The sequence below is a fragment of the Hemicordylus capensis genome, chromosome 5, assembly GCF_027244095.1.
Source record: "Hemicordylus capensis ecotype Gifberg chromosome 5, rHemCap1.1.pri, whole genome shotgun sequence".
Taxonomy (NCBI): Eukaryota; Metazoa; Chordata; class Lepidosauria; order Squamata; family Cordylidae; genus Hemicordylus; species Hemicordylus capensis.
Window position 1 is genome coordinate 219851802 of NC_069661.1, and position 23058 is coordinate 219874859.

The following is a 23058-nucleotide window of genomic DNA, read 5'->3' on the forward strand; positions in this document are numbered from 1 at the left end:
AGTGGATACTCCCACCCTTAAGTACCCATTCTGCTCAAAACCCAGCGCCCTCCCCACATACATTCCACTGCTCTCTCAGTGCCCCAAATCCAGCCCTGGTGGTCCCCACTGGCTTGAAATTATTTTGGGGGGTGCCTGGGGGTGGGGTGGGGCACGATGGGCCAACCCCTTTACTAACGGCTGGTCCGGGAAACTGCGCACAAAACCTTGAGAAACACTGTTCTAGGCCCCTGATAATCTTGGTTGCCTTCTTCTGCACCTTGTACACCAACTTCAAATACATATGTCAGGTTCAGAACAGCCAGTAGGGCAGAACATGCCGAGATTGATGGATTCAGGCAACCTGCCCAATGTCAGCATAGACTTCGCAACATTGGAGTGAAGCCACTCATTGTGTGGTTGCAATCTGGCGACAAACTACACATGGCACAGGAGATGCATAATCAGATCTTCCAATGCTAATGTTAGTATCGTTGGGTAGGGATTCAATTTCAGTAAAGAAAATGGAGAAGGGTTAAATGGTGTTATGCCAGTACTACTTGCCCTGATCCAATCATTACCTCTCCCTCACACCTGTGATCTCTTTAAAGCATCACAAGCTCTGACCACAGATCTTCTGCATCATGGGCCCTGAGGAGTTTAGCTAAAATAAGGTTTGTTCAAAAACTTCACATCCTTGGAAGGGCCAAAGAAAGCTACTTGGAACTTTTAACTACATTATTTTATGATGAGTGCTTGGAAACTGTGACCTGGCCCTCTGGAGTGTAAACGGTTTGTTAAACTACTGAAGAGAGCTCTCAGCTGGTACCTATGTTTACTTGGGTTCCCATAGCAACCCCAGCTCACAGAGAGGGATGGTGGTTCCTTAGCAACCGTCCCTGGTGACTACTCATAGTTCCACCTTCTGGTATACACTTCTGGGCTTCACACAGACCTGCTTGAGTCACAAGAACCACTTTGGCACCTCAGTTGAAACCATGGAAGAGGTGAGGCATACCTATATGAGGAGGACTTAACTTCCTGGGACCTGAGAGATAAAAATAACCCCTGCCAGGCAGTCACACATAAACAAAGGGGCTGAGGCAGTATGGCCCTCACAAAGGGGCTGAGTTTTTAGGCAGAGGTTGATACAGTGAGCCTTGCTGCTTGCTTGCTGCCAATCCAGGCCACATGTGGCAGGCATGTGGGGCACTCCTTGGCCACCTCTGGCAACTGATTTGGGGCCACATCTGGTGGGCGACACTGGGACATGCATGGCATGTGTATAGTTCATTCATAGTGATAGTCGTGCTCTTCCCAGCCAGAGGTTTTGTGACCATGGCCAAGCAATATCTACACAAGCCCAAAGAGACTAGCGGCTTGCTTCAGTGCCAGAAGGAGCTCGAGGAGGTGGGCCCCTCGCTCCAGTTCCAACAGGAGCAAAAGACAGCTAGTCCTGCATACATACATGAGCTCGAGGAGGCTAGTCCCGTGCTACGATACCTACAGCACCCTGAAGAGTTTACTGCCTTGCACCAACAACTACTCCAACCCCAGGACAAGGCTGAGACCTCCATCCAGCAGTCGGAGGAAATTAGTCCTGTGCTCCAGTATCTACATCAGCTGGAGGAGATTGGTAGTAACCTGCTCCAGCGGGACAGCAGCCTCATGTTTTCCTGCCCAAGGAATGCCAGCAAAGTGCAGAGTGTGACTCAGGTGAAAATCTGTGGGGCCCGTCAAGCTAAGCTATGCAGCTTTCTCAGGATGTTTAGCAGAAAACAAAGATATAGAATGCCAGTACCACACCTCAAGGGGGTGATTTGGAGAGGGAGGGGGAGAGGACATAGCTGTTGGCAAAGTTATATCAGAGTTGAACTATTTTAAGGTGTCCCTTGTCACCTACAGATGTTGTGAAATGTTGCTAATAAGTGGAGTTTGGCAGTGTATTTATAATTCTGCCCATGAGTGGAACTCCACAGAGTCAGTAACATGGAAAAGTCAACACAAACAGTGGCGCTCTTTGGACCGGACTTCTTCTGGTCCAATGTCCAGTCCCCCCACCAAGCCCGGAGGGACTCCAGAAAGTTTGCCAGGGCAGAAGCCGCTGTCTGCTTGGCAGCTTCTCTCGCCCCGGCTGGCCTCACTGGTCCGCCACTGTGTGTGTGTAGGCGGCTGAAGAGGCTGGGTGGGGCTAGAGAAGCTGCCGAACAGACAGCAGCTTCTGCCCGGGTTGGCTGTGACTTGAGGCAGCGTGGGGAAGAAACAAGGAGAAGAAATATGAGTGGGAGGAAGCATGGCTGCAGTGGGGGCAGCAGCAGAAGCTGCCACAGCCAGAAGGGTGGGTGTGGGCAAAAGGCCTTTAGGTCCAGGCTCCGAAATTACCTAGGTGCACCTCTGAACACAGATCTAGAAAAATGCCCTGACATTGTGACCCACGCTAAGCAGGAGCAAGTGCACCTTGCACTTATTAAAATTAGGATTTCAGAATCTGAAATAAATTCTAGAATGGGAGCCAGAAGTTCAACAGACATCTGGCAAAAAGGACCCGTTTATATACCCATATCTAGATCTTTGTCTATGTCAAATGTGCAAGTCACTTCCCTTGACATGCATTTGTTGGTCTTATTCTAAATCAATCCCTATGCAAGAGTGACTGAGCCCTTTCTCATGATCTGCCGAGAAGGAAGCCTTAAAATGCTTACCTCTCCACCAGGCAATTGAGGACTTCTTCCTGGGCAGACAGATTGCCCGCCCAGATGACTGCCAGCTACTGCAAGCAGAGTGGAGGTGGCGGGGAAGGGATGCGACTTCCCAGCCCCCCAAATGCCTATAATGCACCATGTGGGAGTGCAGTGCATTATAGGGATCCTCCTGGCACTGGCTGGAAGGCTACTCATGTGTAGGTGCTGCGCAGAGCCACACAGCACTGACACACGAGCACTAAGCCTGGTTTAAGGGCACCCTCATGCCCCAAACCCAGGCTAAGAGGTGGGCTCCCTATGTGGTTTTGATGCGGTTCACACACGCTGGCAAAACGAGGCTGGGCTTCCTTAGCCCAGTTGTCCCTGCATGTGTAAAAAGCCCCAGTGTGTTATTTGGTTTAAAATATAATGAAGAATGGGTAAAGTTTTTAATCACTTGATCGATAGATCAATCAATCAATCAATCAATCAATCAATCAAGATTTCAAAAGCCACAAACAAGGATGAGGGATCTGTGAGCACCAAGGAAAAACCATGAGCTGCTATAACCAAGAGGACCACAGCTGATTTGCAAATCTTACTGTCATAATGATGATGGTAACAATTAAGGTGATGGGAATTGTGATAAGTTGCCTGTCTTGCAGACAGCTAAAATGACCACGGGAACTTATATTAAAATCCCTATATATTCAAAAACCAAAGTCATATTTTTTTCTTTGTTTTGTTTTTCATTTGTGGCGGAGCTGTGAAAAACAATGGGACTTCTTGTGTCTATTTTTTGTGGGAGGTGGAGGGAATAATAAAATGGTGAGTTATCCTGTCTTAGAGAAACTAATGGTATTTTTGTTAAAAAAAAAAACTTTGAAAGTGTTCATTTTCCTGCAGGTATAAGAAACCTTGCTATTTATTTTTTAACTATGGCAAAGGCAGTCTAGGCTAAAACCATGGATGTCCACAGGACTTTTTCCAAGGGGGGGGGGGAAGCCAGCAACCCTATAACACCCCCCCCCAGGAGTGTGCCCAATTGAATTCCATGGTGACTGGCTCAATCCAGAGGAGGCAAATGCCTCCTTTTGCCTCTCCACCGGACACCCATGGCTATCCAACTCCAGCACAGCATCTTTTCTGTGTCTATTGCTGGTGTCCCTCTTGTGAGTCCTTTTAGGACAGGGAACCAGCATATCTATTATTTCCCATTTAAAACACTTTGAGGATTTTTGTTGAAAAGAAGTATATAAATATTCATAGACTAGCAGTAGTAAGCAAAGTGCTAATGGTGCCCTTTGTGAAGCTCAGTGGTTAGGCTGGCACTACTTGTAACAAGATGCAACGCCTCCTGCTTGTTAAAATCAAATCCAGGTTGATTAACATTCAAATTGAATTGAAATCGAATCTACCCAGATTCGAGGGCGGCAGATACAAGTTCGAATCGAATCAGGCTGATTCGATTTGATCTCAAATCGAATCACAAAAATCATTTCATGCACATCCCTAGACACCACCCTTCTTTCCCCTTGCCAGTGTCACCTTCTGGGATGTGCTCTGTCCACCAGCCAGCACCCCACTGCTTGCTGTTGCAGGCCACACGCACTCAGTTTCACTGGCTCATCTGTATCTCACTGCTACTGCTGTGCAGCCACTTCAGCACCAGCTCTCTCTCTCCCCGCTCCAGCTCCAAACTTGTCCACTTTGTCTCCTCCCGAAATGGAGGAGACTGAACCCCCATTCAGATGCTATGTTCAACACTCGTACAGTGAGTATACAGTGTATACAGGTACAGATCTGTACACAGGTACAGTCAATCATGTGTGATGTTGAACACAGGTATAGCAGTACGCTTCCTATCTGTACCTGTAACCCGGGTTCACTGTTAAAATAAACACAGATAGAGTCATTCACACAAGCACATGTACGACTGTACAGACATCTGTACAGCATGTCTGAGTGGAGCTTACCTGAATAAGTTTGGGGCTGGGGAAATAGTGGGAGAGAGTGTCTGCGGGCACAGTGGTGACAACGAGAGACAGGCCAGTAAAACGAAATACATACTGCCTGCTACAGCTAGCAGGGGCATCAGCTAAAGGACAGAACATGCCCCAGAAGGTGAGGCCAATGATGGAGGCAAAGCCAGCAGGTGGAGCTGGTGAGGAGGAAGAGAACAGAAGTGCAGCAGAGAGGGAGGGAGGCAGGGGCAGCAGGCAGGTAGACGTGGCATCTGCACCATGAGGCGCACACTGCACTTGCCGCCGGATGGCACACTGTCTGCCTGACGCCATTGCCTGATGTGGCCTCATGGGAGAGCCTGGATAAATTGACCCAAATATTAACGAGTTTCAACAAGTGCAGCCAGAAGCATTTATGGGAATTTGGGCCTGGCTTGTGGCTTGTGGAAAGAAGTCAGATTCAGAACAGGAGCTTTTCAGATCACTCAAGCTGATCTAAGCCCTCGTGTCCCATGTGTTCTAACAGGATGCTCCTGCAAACTAACCCCTGAATGAAATCATAGCCCTTTTCACAGGTTCAGTTAATGTGGTGGTGGTGAAACTGAGATAAAGTCAGCTCTCTTCCCAGGCTCTTTATATTGATCAATAGGTCAATAAATAGTAGCTGGGGGTGATGGGAGTTGTAGTTCAGCAACATCTGGAGGACCACAGGTTGGTCCTTAAATCTACTCCCTCCAGGGGGCTTCTTCAAGGCGGCGGCGGGGGGGGTCTGAGGAAGTTTCCCCTCCCCCCATCGGCCTTCCTTCTCTCAAAAACAACCCTATTTGGACACTCTTTGGCCCATTTGGGCCTTTCCCTCAGCTCGGCAGCCATTTTTTAGGCCCCTGTGCCTGTGCAATGGGCCTTTGCATGGCCTGGAATTTTATTTTATTTTATTAGTAAAAGGTCCGCGAACTGCCCTGAATGGGGCAGAATGGTCTAGTCCAGGGTCGGGCCAAACCAGGGTGGTTCAACTCGACCCCTAGCCTTTGAACCAAATCGGTTTGGTTCCGAATCTGCTCACACATCCCTTGTTCTCTCTTAATTTTTTTCATCTGTGTGCAGAATGAGTTTTGTTCTGGGTGGCAGAATCCAGTCAGTGTGTGTGTGCACATGCATTCAGAGTGGGGCCTTCCTGATTCAACCTGAGCGGGATCTAAAATTAACTGAGCGGACATCAGAAAATGTGTGAGCGCGCACACATGTGCACGCCTTAGAGGGAATAGTGATCCCTACCCCCAGCCACTTGCTTGTTCGCAAGCACGAGCTGCAAGCGCCTGGAACACCCGTTTCCTAGGGGGATCCCCTAATGAATCACACGTGTCACATGGTGCATCGAGTGACAACGAATCCCAGCCTTGGATTAATCTGCCCTCCTCCATGCTGCACAGAGCAGGGCTGATTGTGTATTGAACACAGAGTATCAAAAGCTCGTTTGGGCAAGGTTTGGGAAGTCAAGGTTTGGGGAGTCTTCCCCCTGCCCGTCCGTCCGGTATGTCATGTGAATGGCCCCAATCAATTCTTTGTTCCTCTTTTGCAACAGGTGCCCATGGACATGGCCATCCCAATTCCTGCCGCCGCACATCATGAAACAAGGAAGGCTAATGGTCCAGCAGGTACTGTAGTATATAAAAAAGAGAACATAGACACCCACAATTTATGGACTTGGCCTAAATCCTCTTATGCACAAGGATTTGCACATAAAATTATTTGTTATTTCTCTGTGTAAACCACCCTGAGCCATTTTTGGAAGGGCGGTATAGAAATAGAATTATTATTATTATTATTATTATTATTATTATTAATGGCCAGCACAAACAAATCTCATAGCTGCTCAGACTAAACCAGGAAGGCTGACCCCAGAAGCTTTTAGAGGGGGGTGGAGAATACCACCTGTCCCCTCTCTGGCCTATTGGTGTAACAAACCTTTCTTGTTGGTGTGAATGGTCTCCTGGAAGTCCCTTCCTTTGGCCAGAGCTGGATGGTGATATTTGGGTGAAATCTTCATCACACATTTCCAGTTCAAAAACCACTGTGGGATGGCTGAATTCTGATGTGTTTGCAAGTTTGCTTGAGAGAACATGTTTACTGAATACGTGTGCACATTGCATATACACACACACACACACACACACACACACACACGCCCATGCACTAATTAGATACATAATTAGTTATCTACCGCTCAGAGACTGTAAACCATAGACAGACAGACATTGGTTTAAGAACATGGTCTGATTCATGGCTGTGAATCCAGTGAGCATGAATCATCTTGAAGAGACCATATTACTCCTATATTACAGGAGTTGCACTGGCTGCCAATAAGTTTCCAGGCAAAATATAAAGTGCTGGTTATAACCTATAATAACCTGGTTATAACCTGGTTATAACCTATAGCTTAGGCCCACGGTACTTAAGAGAGCGTCTTCTTCTGCATGATTCCCATCATCTACTGTGTACATCAGGGGAGACTTGTCTGTGGCTACCTTCATGTCATCTGGTGGCCACCCAGGGACGGGCTTTCTCTGTTGTCGCCCCAAGACTTTGGAATGCGCTTCCTGTGGGAATAAGAGTCTCCCCATCTCTAGTGGCTTTAAAAAAGTGTCTAAAGACTTATCTTTTTACCCAGGCCTTTTAGCTTTTTAACTTTGTAACTTTTTAAATTTTGGATTATTTATTGATTTGTTTTAAACTATTTTTAGTATTTAATTGATTTTAATGTTTTGTTTTTGTTTGTTGTGAACTGCCCTGAGACCTTGGGTTGGGGCGGTATAAAAACGACCTAAACAAACAAACAAACAAACAAACAAACAAACAATTAAGTACAGAGAGTGTCTTGTGTGCTGGAGGTTAAGCATATGACTTTGCAGATTAAATCCACAATATGTTTACCCATCAAACGGGTCCAGTGGAGTCCAGGGTAGTTCTTGTTTGTGATTTGTGGAATTTCATCAAAGAACATCAGGGATATGGTACTGTAATATTACTAAGCTTATACAGTAGTGGTGCATTCTACATGTACCAGTACCTGTCTAAGTATGTGCCTGGGGCTTTATTTAAAAGGGGGGCTAGAAACTGGTCCCCTGGGATGGGCCCATCACAACCTCCTACTAGATAGTGAGGCTAATCTCACACCCAGCCTAATCTGGGCTAGGGACGCCTAGCCCAGGTTAAGTGCATATAAGAACCACCAGGATCCGTGCATATCCCAGCCGTGCCTCCGCAGCAAACCTGCCAAAGAAGCCCGCCAGTTAGCCAAGGTTAGCTTGCACCCTTAACTGCATCTAACTGCTCGTGTGTCAGCACCGGCTGCTTTCAGCCAGCTCAGACACTGCAGAGCTTCTGGCTGGTGCTGGGAGGATCCCCACAATGCACTGCACACTTGCGCGGTGCATTGTGGGATTTCTGGGGTCCAGGACAACACATCAGGGCCCTCAACACTTCCGCAGGGATGTCTGGGCTTGTGGCCCACGTGCCCAGAGGCAGCAGTAGGATTGTCTGCAGGAAAGGGAAGCTCCTGCACAGGGGCGTATCTAGGGTGGGGTAGGCAGGGCACGTGCCCCGGGCGCCACTTGAAGGGGGGCACCATTTCTTAAAATTATTTTTAAAAAAAAAAGGCTGCCAAAAACAAAATGGCCACCGCACATGCTCAAATGGCCTTTTTGAGGCCCTAGGCCATGCCAGGCCTTACAGAGGCCATTTGAGCATGTGTGGTGGCCATTTTGTTTTCAGCTGCCATTTAAAAAAAAATTTTTTTAATGGCCATCGCACATGCTTAAATGGTCCCTGTGAAGCCCTAGAGGCCAGCAGGGGGGGAACCTTTGCAGACCCCCCCACCCTTTAGAAGCCCCCCAAAGGGGCTACAGGTAATTTTTTTAAATTAATATAATATAAGTCACTGTACACATATTCAGATATGTGACTTGTATGTGACCTTCAGACTTGTATTTTTCCGCTGATATTATGGTAAAGTTAACTGAAAGATGGGTGTCAGATGTTTGTACGGGGGCACAATTTCAATGCTTGCCCTAGGCGCTATTTTCCTTAGATACGCCTCTGCTCCTGCAGCTTTCCCTGCTGCCTGCCTTCAAGCCCTCTCACGGTCCCGTGAGAAAGGGCTCCATATATTTATATTGTACCTTTTTTCTATTATGAAACTCAAGGGACACATAGGGTTTCAAGGTGATCTCCCATCCAGGCACTGGTCAGACCCAGAGCTGTTTGGCATCAACAAGGCTGCTGCATCATGTGCTTTCAGAACAGACCAGTTGGCTGCAGCCAACTGGTCCCACCCCATGCCTAGCATTTTATTCCCAACTCCTTTGAAAAGAAAACTTTGTCGCAATGCCCTTCTGTGGATATTTTTTAATTTATTTTTTATTTACACCATAACTAAAAATATGAAAATATGTTATTAAAAATACACTAGAGTAAACTAGCCTCTGTCACAAAATGGCTACCCAGATGCAAGGATCTTACCTTGCTACTGAAATGCACTCTGGCAGACCTCGGGGGAGTGCCACCAAAATAGGGGATAATACATGGCAAGGTTCTCAAACTCGCATCCCCAAATGTTGGACTACAGCTCCCATTGTCTTTATTATTTATTTAGCATATTTGTATACCATCCACTGCCAGTGGTTTACAACATTAAAGCAAAGTAAAAAAATGTCAAAGTTCAAATTAAAACAGCTGAAACCCACTAAATAGCTAAAAAGCTTGGCTGAAGAGATGTGTCTTCAGTTGTTTCCTAAAGGCCAACAGGGATAGAGCAGCTCTAATCTCAGCAGGATGTGGCATTCCACAGCCCTGGGGCAACTACAGAGATGTTGTGCCTCTAAGTTGTCACCAGACGAGCTGGTGTCACCCTCAAACTTCTTCTGAACATCTTAATTAGATGGTGGGGTTCATAACAAAGAAGACATTCTCTTAAATACCCTGGTCAAGCCCAAGCCATTAAGAGCTTTATAGGTAATAGCCAGCACTTTGTACTATTATTATATTTTACATTTATTTATTTATTTATTTAATTTATATGCCACCTGACTCCAAAGGCTCTAGGCAGTTCACAAAAATAAATACAACAGAAACAGAATAAAAACCAACTATTACTTTATTTATATATACTGCCCCTCCAAAAATGGCTCAGGGCAGTTATTAAACAACAATTAAAATATAATACATTCAAAGATTACAGGCATGGGGGGGGAATTAAACAGCAATTAAAAAATTAATTTTGTCCAGAAACCTATTGGGTCTTTGGCCGTTGTGGCTGAGGAGTATGGAAAGTGTAGCTCAGCAACATCTGAGGGCCCAAGGTTGAGAACCCCAATACAGGCCTTCAAGAACACCTCTCTGCATGCCACTGGATGGCTGAACTTGGCACACTCTTGATCTCAGGAACCGCTGTGGAAAATCAAAGAGGGACTTGATTTTAAGCTGTGCAGGATCTGAGCTATGTATAGGGAATATATATGGAGCGCTACTGAACCCACTACTCGCGAACACAGCAGCAATAGCTGAGTTATGTTGCTTTCTCCAGTGTCACCTAGTTCTATGTCATTGCTGCTAAGCACAAATCCATGCCTACATGCTATGTACTGTTGCATTTCTAACACTATCCATTATACCTTATTTCCTGTCTTCCAGAAGTCCCTGGGTTTGCAAACAAGGAGCAGGTTCCATGCAAGGTGGCTGGGGCACAGGCTAATGACAAAAGATCCTCCTCAAGGTACTCCAGTAGGACTTGCAGCGACAATTCCAAGAGCCCAACAGAGAAGAAAACAACAACAGGTGTGCCCCCAGTCATGCCTGTGGCATCGCCTTCCACACAGCAAAGCCAAACCAGAAACACCGGGAAACAGAATCTCAAGCCCAAAACTCCCTCTGCGGTATGCATTCACTCTGGATCACCCCAGATCTCTGCAGGGAGGAAGGATAGCCTGGATAGCACAAATTCCAAGGGAATAGGGGATCACCAAAAAGGGACACCCGAAAGCTCCCAGCTGTCTGCCAAAACTAGCCTAGAAGACATGGAAGATGGTTGCATTAACTCAGATGAACTAACGGGCAGGCAATATCCATCTAGAGCGACAGGGCTACTTGGATCTCCCCAAAATACCAATAAGGGCTCCTGTGAAGATGAGAAAAAAGTCCAGGACATTCTGAATGCCCAAGAATCACTGGTGTCAAGTGAGCAAGACGTTAAAGCAGAAGGAAAGCTCCTGAACGAGAAGACAGACAGCCTAATACCCACCAACATTAAGGCCAAGTATGGCACATCTGCAGTGGAGAAGCTGGTTTCTGAAGAGCAGGTGGAGTTATTAATACTTATCTTTCCAAGAAGGTGAATAGTACAAGCATGATCTAAGGCAGAGCATGCCTTAGACCCAGAGCATGGTTTAAGGCTGACCTGCTCAACTAAGGCCCTCCTGCAAATGCTGGCTGACAACTCCCATAATCCCTGGCTATTGGCCACTGTGGCTGGGGATTATGGGAGTTGTAGTCCAAAAAACATCTGGGGGGCCAAAGGTGAGCAAGCCTGGTCTAAGGGCACAAGATACAGCAGGCCTGCTCAACTTTGGCCCCCCAGTTGTTGGGGTTTTTTTTGGATGACGACTCCCATAATCCTTAGCCATAGTGGCCAATAGCCAGGAATTATGAGAGTTGTAGGCCAACATCTGCAGGGGGCCGAAGCTGAGCAGGCCTGAGATACAGTCACCTTGCTGAAGCTACGCAAGTCTTGGTGCGGTCAGTGTCTGCAGTGGTGCACCTAGAGATTTTGGGAGCCCGGACCTAAAGGGCTTTGGAGGGCGCCCCCCTTAGGGAAAGCTGGAAAGTTTCTTCATGCATGCTGCCATGTGCACAGCTGGGGGGAGGGGTGGGAGTTGAGCTGAGCGGGCCTCCTCTTTGGTGGTGACAGCTAAGCCACTGGTCCCACCACCCACCAGCCCAGTGGGACCAGTGGTTTATCCTCCACCACCACAGAAGAAGCCCGCTTGGCTCTCAACCCCCACCCCCCAGCCACACACATGGCAGAACTCAAGAAAGAGATCTGCGGATCAATGGGGAACTGCAGGGAGGCCCCCCGGGACATTTGTAGGCCCCCTCCTGGTGCTGAGGACCAGATTTCGTCCTGGAAGTCCGGACCAAAGGGCGCCACTGAGTATCTGGGTGGGAGATGATGTAAGCCACCTTTGGGGATGGAGCCATAGCTCAGTGGTGGAGCATCTGCTTTGCATGCAGAAACTATGATGGGAAAGAGAGACACCCACAGCACTGCAATGCACTCTAAGGCAAGGATTCTCAATGCTGGGTCTCTAGATGTTATTGGACTTCAACTCCCATAATCCCCAGCCCCAGTGGCCCACCGGTTGGGGATTATGGGAGCTGAAGTCCAATAACATCTGGAGACCCAGCATTGAGAATCCCTGCTCTAAGGCATGCCTGCACTGCTACGGAGGTGGGCTGCTCTGTGCCTACTAAGTGCTGTGAAATTGCAGTTGCTATGCTACTCCCACTGAGAATGATGGGAATGATACATCACAGCTGTGAGTATGCAACCTTTAGCAAGCACAGAGCAGCAGCCCACCTCCACACCAGTGCGGGCGTGTGTTAGAGTGCCTTGCAGCAGTGCAGGTCCCTCTCTTTTTCTTTCAGACTATTCTGCGTGGTGTGTCAGCCAATAATGCTACTAGGCACTGTAACACTTGTAGCAGCAGTAGTACTAAGCAGCAAAACATCAGTCATATATTCCTGTTGTAGCTACTACTCATTGTAGTTGCAGTAGCCATACACTAGGGGTGTGCAATTCGGGTTTTCGGGTGATTCGGCTCGGACCCGAGCCGAATCACCCCTGTTCTGTTTTGTGCCCGAATCTGGGTCACCCGAATCACCCTTGATTCGGTTCGGATTTGGATTTAATCCGAATCCGAATCGATTTGGGGGGGTAAAAAGGGGCCCAGGGGCAAAATTTTGGGGTGGGGTGGTAGTGCCCAATGGGTAGAGTCTACCACCCCAATTTCAGGGGGATTGGGCAAAGTCCTGATTTTTGGTGAATTTTTAAAGTTTTAGTGACTTTGGGGCAGTTCGGGGGCATAGCATGGGATTTGAGCAAAAGCAGTGGGGTGGGGTGGTAGTGCCTAATGGGTGCAGGCTACCACCCCAATTTCAGGGGGATTGGGTAAAGGGCTGATTTTTGGTAAATTTCTGAAATTTTCATGTCTTTGGGGCAGATTGGGGCATATTGGGGCAGAAAGTGGGGCCTGGGGCAGAATAGTGGGGTGGGGTGGTAGTGCCTCATGGGTTCAGGCTACCACCCCAATTTCAGGGGGTTTGGACAAAGGGGTGATTTTTTGAGAATTTTTGAAGTTTTGGTGACTTTGGGGCAGTTTGGGGGCAGAAAGTGGATCTGCCCCAAAATAGTGGGGTGGGGTGGTAGTGCCTCATGGGTGGAGGCTACCGCCACAATTTCAGGGGGATTGGGCAGAGGGCTGATTTTTTGAGAATTTTTGAAGTTTGGGTGTCTTTGGGGCAGATTGGGGGCAGAAAGTGGATCTGCCCCAAAGGAGTGGGGTGGGCTGGTAGATAGTGCCTAATGGCTGGAGGCTACCACCCATGCCCAATTTAAGAGTGATTGGGCAGAGGGGTGAATTATGGTGAATTTATTTGTATGAGGTTTGTCTTCATAAGGTGAAGTGTGCTAAATTGATTACTTCCTCATATTATTCATAGTAAAGGAAAGTGTGAAAAAGTGAAAGTGGGGTCATGAGAGTTGTTTAATTGAAAAAAATCTCATTTGCTATGATAGAATGAGAATTCACACCTCAGAAAAAACTTCTAAGGTGTGAATTCTCATTCTATCATAGCAAATGAGATTTTTTTCAATTAAACAGCTCTCATGACCCCACTTTCACTTTTTCACACTTTCCTTTACTATGAATAATATGAGGAAGTAATCAATTTAGCACACTTCACCTTATGAAGACAAACCTCATAAAAATAAATTCACCAAAATTCACCCCCTGCCCAATCACTCTTAAATTGGGCATGGGTGGTAGCCTCCACCCATTAGACACTATCTACCAGCCCACCCCACTCCTTTGGGGCAGATCCACTTTCTGCCCCCAATCTGCCCCAAAGACACCCAAACTTCAAAAATTCTCAAAAAATCACCCCTTTGTCCAAACCCCCTGAAATTGGGGTGGTAGCCTGAACCCATGAGGCACTACTACCCCACCCCACTATTCTGCCCCAGGCCCCACTTTTTGCCCCAATATGCCCCAATCTGCCCCAAAGACATGAAAATTTCAGAAATTTACCAAAAATCAGCCCTTTGCCCAATCCCCCTGAAATTGGGGTGGTAGCCTGCACCCATTATGCACTACCACCCCACCCCACTCCTTTTGCCCAAATCCCATGCTATGCCCCCAAACTGCCCCAAAGTCACTAAAACTTTAAAAAATCGCCAAAAATCAGCCATGAACCGAATCACCCGAATTTTTCAGGTCCGAAATTCGGGTGATTCGGCTCGTGCCCGAAAAATATCGGGGGACATTGGGGGTGATTCGGTTCGGCCCTGAATCACCCAAAATTGTTCGTTTCCGGCACAGATCGTTCTGTGCCCGAAATTTTTTGCACATCCCTACCATACACAGGAATGCCGCTTGTAGTTGTAACAGAACAGTAGTGGCAAAAAGCACGAATTGACTGCTTTAAGGTTTGAGAAAGGGAGGCTGGCAGACATATTTAGTGTTTTTTTGTTCTTTCTTTATCCTACTCCTTCAGCATAATATTGCCCGGTATTTAGAGCTTATAAACAAGTGAACCCTCTCCCCTTTGTATATTTGGACCAAAAGGAGTGTAGAAATCAGAATGTGCTTTATAAATGCTAAGTATCATCATCACCACCACCACCCACGGCACTGGTGACCCCTCCAAACTTCCACCATGTTAGATTGAGTACTGCCAGCCCAGCTGCTATACTTCAAAGTTCGGTCTAGAAGGGAAAAGGTAGACAACATAGACAGTCTAGTTGTGTATACCAGGACTAAGAAAGTTTTCAAAGGAGGCATGATCCCCTCCCTGACCTCCCCAGTGCATAAAGATCACCAAGACCATCCTCAAGGCCCTTCCCTGTAGATCCACATAACCTCCTTTCCTTATGCTTTTCTTTGATCTCCATATTGCTCTGAATTCAGGATAGGTCTGCATGTGTAATAGAGTGCAGTGATCTGTTTTTATCACGGGGGACCTAAAAGATTGCTTTCCTTACTTAAAGGACTTGCAGTTGCAGTGTGTGTAGGATTGCTCTATATTAGGAGCTTATTTTAACCACAGTAGAATAATGGGCATTGTTTTAGTTATTAACAAAGAATTACAAAACAGGACACCATTACTCAGTGTTCATTATAACTAAAAAAGGTTTCCATGTGGCAGACTACAATAGAAGACACATAAGGTTGACACCAATATAGACACTGGATTAATAAGTATGTCATCTATTGATATATAATAATCTATCAGACTGGTAAACACAACATCTGTGATCCATCATTTATGTAAAATCTACTATTCACTGGGATTTCATTTCTTGGGATAAATAATTTCATTTCTTGGGACAAATGTTTGTGTCCTTATGGATGTTCTGGTTATTATGGACAGCACTCCAAAATGTGAACAAGCTATTAAAGATATGCATGGGTGGTATCCTTTCCAACTAATAACTATTATTCCAACTAATAATAATATGGGGATGTACTGTGAGAGTTGCAAGTTCTACCTATACCTTGAGCATGCGCAGAGCTGGTGATAATGGGCACCTTGAGGGCCAGTTCTGTCATATTTTTGTTTTTCAGGCACGCCGTGCTCTCTGTGAGGCCGGGCTGATTCAAGGGCAGAAGCGACTCGGTGACTTAAGATTCAAGATGCTAGAGAATCCCATGGCTTCCTCACCATATGCTGATTACTATGAACTAGGTTACAACCTGAGGTCCAACATTTTCCAAGGTGAGGAATCTTCCGATATTTCCTTCTCTTATTTCTTGTTATGGCTCCAATTAGTTTGAAATGGTACTGAAGTTCTGAGTTTACAGAGAGAAGTCTCACCACTAAAACAATTTTTCATGTTCTGTCTCTTAGTGGTGAAACAAGAAGTTCTGGTAAGAACTAATGTGCCTTCTTTCCTTTCACTATACTGTAATTTTAATTAATAATTACTTCAAACTCATGCCCTTTTTCTGTTAAACACCAAATGCAATATGCAGGGCACAGTAAAACAGTAATCGCCAGAGTCTCATCTATACAAAAAGAGTGTACCACGCATAGGTGGAGGATGGTGAGATGACATAATTGTAAAACATGCTGTTGAAATGTCCCTATGGAGGTACTACAGCCATACTAAATTTGATCCAAATAGGTCCAAGCACTGCAAAGTTGCTAGAAGGGAAGACATACAGCCACCATCTTGAAATGGGTACTGTAATTCATTGATGGGATATCCAGGTTTAAGGTCCTCTATAATCTTAACTTCTAACAAATTTGGTGCAAATCAGTTAGGTGGTTCACAAGTTAATTCACTCCCACCTCCAAAGTTCACACACCAACCATCTTTAATTGGGGTGGATGACATCATCACAAAAGCTGCCATTAAGGTGCTCCTATGTGGCACTATAATTATACCAAATTTGGTCCAAATTGGTCCAGGCATTGCAAAGTTGGTGTGGGGGCATACACACACATGGATGGCGATCTCATAAGGCAACTTTCCATGAGGAAAGTAGGTGAAGAACACACCACTGAACAGCCCAGCTGGATCAGGCCCAAGGCCCATCTAGTCCAGCATCCTGTTTCACACAGTGGCCCACCAGATGCCTCTGGGAAGCCCACAAACAAGAAGTGAAGGCATGTCCTCTGACCTGCTGTTGTTCTCCTGCAACTGGTATTTAGAGGCATCCTGCCTCTGAGGCTAGATATGGTCTATAACCACTAGACTGGTAGACATTGATAGACCTGCCCTCCATGGATTTATCTAAGCCCCTTTTAAAGCCATTCAAGCTAGTGGCCATTACCACATCCCGTGGCTGAGAATTCCATAGAGTAATTATGTGTTGTGTGGAAAAAGTACTTCCTAAAAGGTCCTAAATTTCCCAACATTCATGGGATGGCCCTTGGTTCTAATGTTGTGGGAGAGGGAGAAAAATTTCTCTCTGTCCACTCTCTCTACTCCATGCATAATTTTATATACCTCAATCATGCATCCCCATAGTCGCCTCTTTTCCATACTAAAAAACCACAGACACTATAGCCTTGCCTCATAAGGAAGGTGTTCCAGGCCCCTGGTCATCTTGGTTGCCTTCTTCTGCACCTTTTCTAGTTCTACAATGTCCTGCTTAATACAGTGACCAGAACTATACACAATACTCCAAATGTGGCCACACCATAGATTATAATACTAGCATTCTTATTTTCAATCCCCTCCTAATGATCCCTAGCATGGTATTTGCCTTTCCCACCGCTGCCACTCACTGAAATGTCCATATGGGGCACTTCAGTTGTACTAAATTTGATCCAAATTGGTCCAGGCCCTTTAAAGTTGTTGGGGGGGGGGCGGGGAGACACACACAGACACGGTCATGAAATGGGTTCTGCAGTTCATTGATGGGATATCAAGGTTTAATGCTACCCAGGTTTCCCTCCTACCTTGCTTCCACGCAATCACTTCTACCAAGGTTTTCCTCCTAACTTGCTTCCACACAACCAAAAACTGGGAGCATACAGAGCTCCCAAACCTGGAGAGAACACAGTTTTTGATTGTGTGAATTTATTATCAATTATTATTATTATTATTATTAATAATAATAATAATAATAATAATAATAATAATAATTTGATTTCTATACTGCCCTTCCAAAAATGGCTCAGGGCGGTTTACAAAGAGAAATAATAAATAAAAATAAGATAGAACCCTGTCCCCAAAGTGCTCACATTCCAAAAAGAAACACAAGACACACACCAGCAACAGTCACTGGAAGTACTGTGCTGGGGGTGGATAGGGCCAGTTACTCTCCCCCTGCTAAATAAAGAGAATCACCACGTTAAAAGGTGCCTCTTTGCCCAGTTAGCAGGGAAGGACCTCATTGTGAAGTTGTTAGGGGGACACACCCAGTGGGCGACACACACACACACACACACACACACACACACACACACACACACACAGAGGCAAGATGATCTCATAAGACTACTTTCCATGCGGAAAGTAAGGTAACAATATATCACATTCTTCCCAAGGTCAGTTACCTTTGGAGAGAAGACGGGAATGTTCTGTATCTCTAATTGCCACCTTTGCCATACATGTACAGTCAGAGCAGATATGAGAAAAGTGAATAGCAAGCGCAGATAATATGTGAAGGGTTGCCAACTGCCTGTTTAAAAACCTACCTCCCTAGCCCTCTCAGTTGTTTGCTTAGCATTTGATATCCAGAAACCAGTCGGTGAAGGTCTTCGTGGCATGGAGCTACACATTGAGGCAGTTCTCACAACCGACCAAAAGCAGGCTAAGGAAGCCTAGCCTGCTTTTTGGCGGCCATGTGCTGCCACAGAAGCCAACCGGCTCCCAGCAGCAAACCGCCCTAACTACCCCTCCCCTTAGCCCAGGTTAACGGAGCGAGTGCTCCACTAACTGGGGTTGATGGATCTCGTGCTGCCACGGTGCAGATCTGCACCACGACAACTCATGAGGAGACCCCCGACCGGGAGGCTAAAAAGCAGCCTTCCAGCTCAGGGGTCTCTCCAGCATGCTCTGTGCACTCGCACAGAGCATGCTGGAACTTCCTGGGGCCACATGGCCCCCGAACTCCCAAGCCCCCACCGGCTCCGTAACGGCACACTGGAGGATCGTCTGCGGGGAGAGCGGAAGCCCGCTCTCCCTGCATAACCCTATCTGGCGGTTCCCACTGATCATGGGAACCACCTCACTATCTGCTAATTGCTTCAGAGCAAGTGGCTGTTAAAGGCACAGCTACAGGGGTCAATTCAATAGTTAGCCACAAATGCTTATTTCACATCTCATCAGTTCACTCCCTCCCAAAACCACTCTTCTGTTCTCAACTTAGGAAAATGCTTCACTTTCTCACATTCTTTACCCAGATCCAGACAGTTTTCTCGCTACCGTGAGACATTCTAATGTCAGTATTCTTCTGTTACTTGAGACTCAACTATCAGAAGTATAGGAAACAGTGTATTAAATCATTAATTATGCAACTTTTGTGTGAGAAGCAACATGGGCATTCTTTGTCTTTCTGATGCTCTTGAATGTAGAGCGCAAGGGTTAAATCTGAAAGGGGGAAACAGCTTGAACATCTGCATGGTTGATCCCATCCCCATGCTTTTCACCTCAGAATATATGAATGCTGAAACAAAATCACGATTAGCACCCCAAAGATGCAATGCTGCAATGTTGGGTCGTGTTCATAATAATGACCTCAGCAAGGGCGTGGCTATATTACGGGATCCTTGTGTATACAAATTCAACATGAGTTAATTGATTCAGAAAAATATTCACAAATTAACAACTTATTTGTTTTTCTTAGCCTGAATGAGTAACCCCTCAATCATTCTCTAGTTCTATTCTTGGGTCCCCAAGTGTTGCTGGACTACAACTGCCATTTTCCAGGGGACAACATCTGGGGACCCATGTATGGAAACCCCTGCCCTAAATAAAGAATCTGAAGTATCGCATCAAAACCTTGAAAAACAACCTTTCCAATTAAAAAAAAAAACTTAGACTCAACACCAATCTGAATTTGGGCCGGATACAAGAATATCCAAGGTTCATCAGTACTAGAAATACCCAAGTCATAGGACTATCCTTTATTTTGTTCTGTTGGATCAGGTCTTCTTTGCCTCAGCCTTGTGCCATGATCCAGCTCATGGTAAGTACATCACCACTATCTATGGCACAAGTGGTTTCAGATTTCTCCAATTTTTCTTTCTTGCAGGTGGACCATTAGAAAGCAAAAGCCTTATGAAGGATTCTTATACCCCAGATGTGATAAAGAGGGCGATCCGGGACCCCAAACATTGGCATGGAAGGAAAACTGATGATTTAGGTAGGCCTTAAGAGTCCCTAGATTTTAAGAGCAGAAAGCAAAACTAGGAGGCTGTAGGCAAGGGTCATATCACACAATCATTTTCCCAACCTCAGATTTGTATTATGGGATAGTAACCCCAGCCTATCTTACAGGCCTACTGTAAGAATTATGGAGATAATGCTTATGGAACACATAGGAAACAGCTATAGAAATACTATAAGGTTGTTCTCATGACCAGAGATTCCTGGGTAAGAGAGGGTTAACTCAGGAATCTCTCGTCATTTGGGGCATTGGGAGTCCTCCTGAACCAGCAGCAATGAGCCTGGGTAGCCCAGATCCACTACCCAAGCTAAAAGTGAGGTAGGAGAAAAACCGAGCCTGTCCTCCCTCATGTTCTGGTCATCTGTGATGCTGCTTTTAAATTGTCCCCAGGCGAGTAGGGGGCCATGTTTACCATAAGGTGTCGAGGCTTGCAAGGCCAAGGAAAGGAGCACTGTTGCTGTTCTTAGGACTGCCTCTCCACTGCTTGCATGGTGCATCGTGGGATACTGGAGGAGCCAACTTGGTTTCCCCCACTCCCGATCTCAGCTGTGGAGATTGCTTGTGCTGTTCGAGTGGGTGCATGAGCGGCAGAGTCATGAACAGGTGCTAGTTGTATGGGAGCAAGAAGGTAGGATCCTGCCTTCCCTCCAGCCCCCACCCCCACCCCACAATTTGGTTGTGTGAACAAGCCCTATGTATCATTATAATCTAAACATTTGGATTTCACCCAGTTTGTGGTTTTCAAAGCCCACAGCATATGACTGAGCACATATTTTAGGGACATTTGCAGTCTTGTCTTCATTACTACAAGCAATAAAGATTTGACTCCATCCAAGTTATCATTACAGAGTTCATATGCAACCAACTGCATCCCCGGCCTCCCCACCGCCCCCACACAGTGCTTCTGTCACAGGGCTGGCCCTAGAATAAACAGTGCCTTGGCAGAGAAGGGCCTTTGGTGCCCTCCGTGGTGACTGATGAAAGTTTGCACTTAGTACCTAAACAACTTGTAAAACTTTGGGGAAAAGGCTAAAGACAGTGGCTGACGTCCTGCACAAGAGTACACAAGCCTACTAACATTGTATTTGCGCACAGAAGTTGCACTTGTGTTACAAGAGTAAGCCCATTGGGCTTACTCTTGTATAATGCAATTTGCCCAAATTTTGCATTTTGGCAACTTGCACAACTTTTTGCAAATTTTACAAATGCAGCATCAGATGTACCCTTGCCACTGGCTGGCATCTTGACTAATAAAGCATCGGTGCAATGGGAGAAGCACTGGTGCTTTTGATGAGTTCGGGACTAACACAGCACCAGTGCTAGACTATGGGGGAGATTTTGATGACCTCCCCTTCCTCTAGAAGCCCTCTGTGTCACCTGATAACATGCCCCTGATGAGATGACTATGCAACTCTCAGGGACATATTTGTGGGTGGCCCAGACTGCTTCCCAGGAAAGAGGAGATCAACAATATTTGCCCTCCTGCTGAGCCAAATGCTTTTTCAGAACATTTCAGAAGAACTAGTGCTTCTCCCACTGCTTCATTAATAAGGACGTTAGCCACTGCTCCCCCACCCCCAGTCTAGCTCCCTGCAGACAGTACATTCAACAGTGAGTCATCAAGCTCAGCTTGGCGCCCCCTTCAGGTAAGCGCCATGAGCATTCACCCAGCTCATCCACTCCTAAGGGTGTCCCTTCTTAGCTGCACATAGACTGTTTCCTTGTCTTGATGGCCCTTTGTCTTTTTTGCTCCTCTTTCAGAGTCTCCCTTACACAGACTTTAATCTTTGTTCCTATTGAAGGATATGTAATAAATATAATTTGGGTTTTGCTTTTCATTAGGGAGATGGTTCCAGAAAAATGCCCTAAATCTTAACCTGCAAAAGGCGCTGGTGGAAAAATTTGGGGAGAAGAACAAAGGCGGCAAATAAGAAGGCATACAAGAGGAACACAATCCCCTCTAGAAAAGATACTTGGCTTTCCCTAGCACTGGAAATAAACCTCCATGCAGCCTTTATTATTGTCCATGTTCTATAGATTGAGACAAGGAACTAAGCATGAAGATAAATTATTATTATTTCTTCGATAATATGATCATCTGCGAGCAGCTGCAAATCCAATAATGGTCTTCTGCCTTTAAACACAATTGCCTTTGCACATATTTTGAGGCAAAATTAGACCAGGGGTACCTAACCTGGGTCCCCAGATGTTGAGACTTTGGGGCTCCCAGCTGGCGTTGGGGGAATCCCCATAATGCACTGCACAATCGTACAGTGCATATGGGAGTTCTGGGGGTTGGGACGAAGCATCCCAGATCCCGACCCTGAGTGCTGCTGGCGGCTGGCAGCAATTATGTGGCCGGGTGATCCGCCCATCCAGGGAGCCAAAAGGGATTGTCTGCAGGGAGGTAAGTGAAAGCAGCCTTCCTCCTCACTCTCAGTGGAGCCCTTTCTCACCGGTCATGAGAAAGGGCTCACAGACTGACATACAGAGCAAGGAAGCACCAGTACAGCAAGAGAACAGCCTAACAAAAGGCACCCCTGGCAAATGCCACCATCTGATTTTTCTAGGAGCAGAGCTGGTCAGAAGAACACCCCTCCCCTCAAGCTGTGAACCTTGTTAGAAGAGAGATTACTCCCTGTATCCCGCTTGCCTCTTGGTTAGGTATTTCACTGGACACCAGTATCAAGTTTCAAACAAAGCTTTATTTCAGTTCTAGCAAATGCTTTGGGGTGCGGCCGCCTGCCCAGTCTGGCAGGGCACCCCCCCTTTTTATACTCTTGAGTAAACAACTTTGGCACCTGCGCATCGCATACAAGCTAAAGTGTTACTTTAACTCCAAAGTTCCAATTTGCCTACAAGTGTTATATTTTCCATGTACACTCTTAAGACATCTGGCTTGTGGCCTTGGTTTCCCCTCCCCGTTGAGACATACCCTGAAGCAGTGCCATCATAAAATATCCTCAAGGCGTGGGGGTTATCTACCAACAGCTGCAAGCTTCATTGGTAAGGCGTGTATCATAGTTAGCTAAGTGCTGTGCAAACCAACTGTGCTTTTTGGCTGTTGAGAACTATTGTGGAGAATATTCCAACAACCTACTTCTTCAGAGGGAGTGTAATCCCATCTAGTACAGGCCAAAAGCCCTGGTGTGACAAAACGGGGAGTCACTCTATACTTTCCTGGGATCTACCCTCAGTAGAGAGATTGCTCTGATCCCAAACTAGGAGCATGCCGCTCCTTCAAGGTAGGCTGGCACCAGC

At 46.3% G+C, this 23058-nt stretch overlaps 1 protein-coding gene across 2 annotated transcripts; it reads left to right on the forward strand.

Moving 5' to 3' along the window:
• The first annotated feature begins 857 nt into the window (after positions 1 to 857).
• TEX33 (testis expressed 33) lies at positions 858 to 21812 on the forward strand. 2 transcript variants are annotated; one of them, XM_053251846.1, is made up of 6 exons: positions 858 to 986; positions 6207 to 6279; positions 10313 to 10977; positions 15520 to 15670; positions 19663 to 19773; positions 21640 to 21812. In XM_053251846.1, exons 1-6 carry the CDS (start codon positions 978 to 980, stop codon positions 21726 to 21728), a joined length of 1098 nt encoding a protein of 365 aa, XP_053107821.1. In that variant the 5' UTR covers positions 858 to 977; the 3' UTR covers positions 21729 to 21812. The 2 variants fall into 2 exon arrangements, with proteins under 2 accessions (XP_053107821.1, XP_053107820.1); XM_053251845.1 differs by lacking the exon at positions 858 to 986 and adding an exon at positions 993 to 1695.
• The last annotated feature ends 1246 nt before the right edge of the window (positions 21813 to 23058 follow it).